The sequence below is a fragment of the Cynoglossus semilaevis genome, chromosome 4 (assembly GCF_000523025.1).
Source record: "Cynoglossus semilaevis isolate Cse_v1.0 chromosome 4, Cse_v1.0, whole genome shotgun sequence".
Taxonomy (NCBI): Eukaryota; Metazoa; Chordata; class Actinopteri; order Pleuronectiformes; family Cynoglossidae; genus Cynoglossus; species Cynoglossus semilaevis.
In genome coordinates this window covers 13,429,836-13,433,462 of record NC_024310.1, presented here as the reverse complement: position 1 = coordinate 13,433,462, position 3,627 = coordinate 13,429,836, and the positions used below count along the sequence as shown (strand labels likewise).

The following is a 3,627-nucleotide window of genomic DNA, read 5'->3' as shown; positions in this document are numbered from 1 at the left end:
TCTTTGGAACACAGTGGTCACGCTGGGGACTGGACCAGAAATCCTCTGGACAACTAGTACACTCCATAGAGTCTGAAAAAGTAAAACAAAGTAATGGGATACAATACCGAATATTGTAACGCTTACCTAAAACATCTTCACACTTACTAGTTGAATTGCTGAACTTTCCCTCTGAACAAGGAACACAGTCAAAACAACACTCAGGTTCCCCTTTCTTGTGGGCCATACGAGTTCCTAGAGGGCAACTCTCACTGCACACTGACCTGGGGGGCTGTGGGATGATAAATGTATGTTTTGTTTCTTATATGCAATGCACATGTTAGGAGAGAGCTGTCCAAAATATAAATTCTCACCTGTTTGAATATAAAGTTCCAGAATATTTTGTTTTTATCAATAGTGAGCTCTTCACCATTTTTAGCTGACCTCTTAACCTCACCAATATTGTGAACTTTAGTGCTTCCATCAGGAAGCCACACCCAGTTCACAATATCATAGATGGGTAAAGCATCACCGTTCTCATCAAATGACACTTGATCACCAAATGATGTGGTGAAGTTCACGTTTTCCAAGTAATACACAAGCTATAAAAAGACACAACAGAAAATGTTAATATAAGGTGAAATGTGTAAAATTAAGAAAACAACTTACCAGAATTAGGAGGTAATATATTTCTAACTAATTATGTTAAGAGTTAATAATCTGCAAACTAAGGATTAATTTGTTACGAGCAGATTTATCGACAAATAAGGCTTTTTAAAATATCTTTCCAACATAACAATGTTGACTGCTCACTGCTGTTGCTTTAACTGTGTACATGCAGAACATTATTTCTGCTCTTTCTCACAGCTTCAAAGCATTAAAGGGAGAAAAAATTAAAATGTTAATGAAGAAACTGCCAACACACCTGCCATGGTTCCAGTCCTTGTAATTGAGCACAGGTGTCTCCACTGAAAGGTCCTCTCCCTGGCTCACACTGCAGCATGTCATCAAGAGCATGTGCCAGAGCATACACAGCCTTATACACATTATACTCTGGTCTGAGGTCTGAAACATCAAAAACTTCTTCCCCCAAAACAGTCTCAATAACTTCCTGTCCAGTGCACAATTGTCCTCCAGTTTCAAGCCAACCTGCTGGAGGTGGAGCAAATCTACACTTAAAGATGTGTTCCCAGAACTGATACACCTGGAATACAATAAGGATGTTATTTCATAACATTATATACACTGTACAAATAATGACTGTTACTGTTAAATTCCTCACCATGTTATATTCAGAAGTGTTCTGTTTTGAGACAGGACGTATTTTCAATAGAAAATTTCTCAGGCCTGAGATTTCTCCTCGAGGGATAGCGATGCCCAGAGTTCCCCCGAGGTATGGCATGAAGTCTGAAGTCTGTAGCTCAGCAACTGAAGTCCAGGCTTCACTGGCCATCCACTGAAGGCCTGTCAAGTTCTGCCTAACAACCTTTTGATTTCAATATTACAAATATTTAAATTGTTCTGGGACACTTATGCACCACAGTTAAATAGTACTTCATTTTTGTGTATGTGTGAAAACCTGTAGATTGTAATTTATGTGTCATAGCTTTCAATTTGTTTTACTACCAACTGTTCTCCTAAGATTTTACACTGAATTTTAGACCACATCAGTTCTGTTTTTATAAAGTACTCATTGTTGTAAAGTTTTAGAACCCACCTCTGCCATTAGTTTGAGCATGTGACTTTCAAGAGCAAAAACAATGACAACACGAGCAGTAGATTTCCTCATCACATTAACTATTCTCTTCAGTTCAGCTCGGTTGTCTCCCCAAGGCAAAACTTCAATGTAAGCCAGACAACCTCCTGCAATTGGACCCAAGTCAGAGAGAAAGGCTCGAGCAGCATGGACTCCATAGTCATCATCACTGATGAGCAGACCTGCCCAAGTCCAACCAAAGTGTTTTAGAATCTGAATCATTGCACGGACCTACGTGGACACAGAGAAAAGGAGTCAGTTCACAAGCTGTAATAGTTATTCACTTAAAATCATATATTTACCTGAAATGAATCACTGGGAATCGTCCTAAAAAATGATGGAAACTGTTCTCGGTCACTCAGACAAGAACATGTGGCAAAATAACTGACCTGAGGAAAAACAGATACAGAACATGTTTTATATGAAAATAATTATTCTCTACAATGCATTTAAAGTTGAATGACTGTTACACTTACCAGAGGCACTCTGTACAAACCTACAACTGTGGAGATGGCAATAGAAGATGTAGAGAAGGTATCTCCCACAATCCCTAGGACTGGAAGACCTACACAGGTCTCCTCTGATATCATCTCTCCTGCTTGACCACTGATTAAGGACATTGCTGCACGAAATCCTTTTGCCAATTCATTGCAGTTATCATACAGACTGTATCCCAGAGTAACATTAGAGAGCAGGTTGGGGTTTCTGTTAATCTCATCAATAGCAAAGGCCATGGTCTGAGCCTGTCTGAATCCTGAGGGATAAAAACTAACACAATAATACAAATTAAAATGATAATGATAATAAGATGTATATATGTTCATATATGTGTGTATATATATATATATATATATATAGACATTTGAAATTATATATATATATATATGAAAACAAAACATTTACACATATATATAATATTTAAAAGCAAAATGTAAAGAAATGTCTAAATAAACAAGATGAAATTATTGTAGTTTTTCAGCCACACACTCACCCATAGCAGACAGACTCCTGTGGCTCTGAGGTAAAAGACAGGTCAGGAACAGTAGAAAAAACATTGACTGAAAACAATCCTCCTAGAATTACATCTCCTGTCTGGTGAATCCCATTCAGGTTAAACTGTCCTTGTAACTGACAGGTGAATGAATACAGAGAGGGAAATCTAACTGTGAAAACACAGACATAGATTAATAAAACACTCATCTCTTGAAATGATACCATGGCTTTTCTTCACTTCTCCCTTCCACCATGTGGTGGTGTATCACTGTGTAACACTATTTATTTGATTTGAGCTTCCCAACATGTTGTTTCACTGAGGCAATTTGATCCACCTGGGAGAGGCTTTTCAGGGCTGCACCATGAAGGTGGTGAATCAACATGATTCACCAATTTTAAAAATGACCCAGATGACTGAGAACCCACACAGACTCTTCACAAGTGTTGATTTAAACAGTGTCAAAATTATCGTCTGCTTTGTAAGATGGCAGATTTTAATGAATGAATCCCAACTCTCTTGGATACTCACCCCTCAATTCACAAGATGATCTCTCACTCTGGTACAAGTACCATCATGTCCAGATTTTCTACTGTTTTTCATTATGATCTAGAATCTCTGACCACTGTTGTTGAATGCCTGGGAAAGACGTTTGTTTGTTTTATCTGATCTCTAAGAGCTCTGATTGTTTAGCCATTTTTTAGCCTGCACTGGTAGATGGAAAACTGTTACTGGGCTTGATTTGACTTTAAGTTCCAATGATAACAAGGCTACAACTCAGAGCTCTCTTTTGAAGCTCAAGGTATGAACATTTTGAGCGGTTGCAAGACCAGCCTTACTCAAGGCCACTACACCTGGAGGCACAGAGCCTGGCAGCCACTCTTGTAAGTAAAAGGAATGC

General features: G+C 38.4%; 1 protein-coding gene across 1 annotated transcript; it reads right to left on the bottom strand.

Annotated features, from left to right (window-relative positions):
• Nucleotide 1: 1 nt before the first annotated feature.
• LOC103378206 (extracellular calcium-sensing receptor-like) lies at nucleotides 2-3,250 on the bottom strand (the record flags this gene model as incomplete). Its single annotated transcript, XM_025055239.1, has 9 exons — nucleotides 2,727-3,250; nucleotides 2,212-2,503; nucleotides 2,038-2,124; nucleotides 1,697-1,966; nucleotides 1,262-1,465; nucleotides 905-1,183; nucleotides 354-581; nucleotides 148-271; nucleotides 2-72 (listed from the first exon to the last, which is right to left on the bottom strand). Coding segments are annotated over exons 1-9 (1,782 nt in total), but the record flags the coding sequence as incomplete, so codon positions are not given.
• Nucleotides 3,251-3,627: the final 377 nt, after the last annotated feature.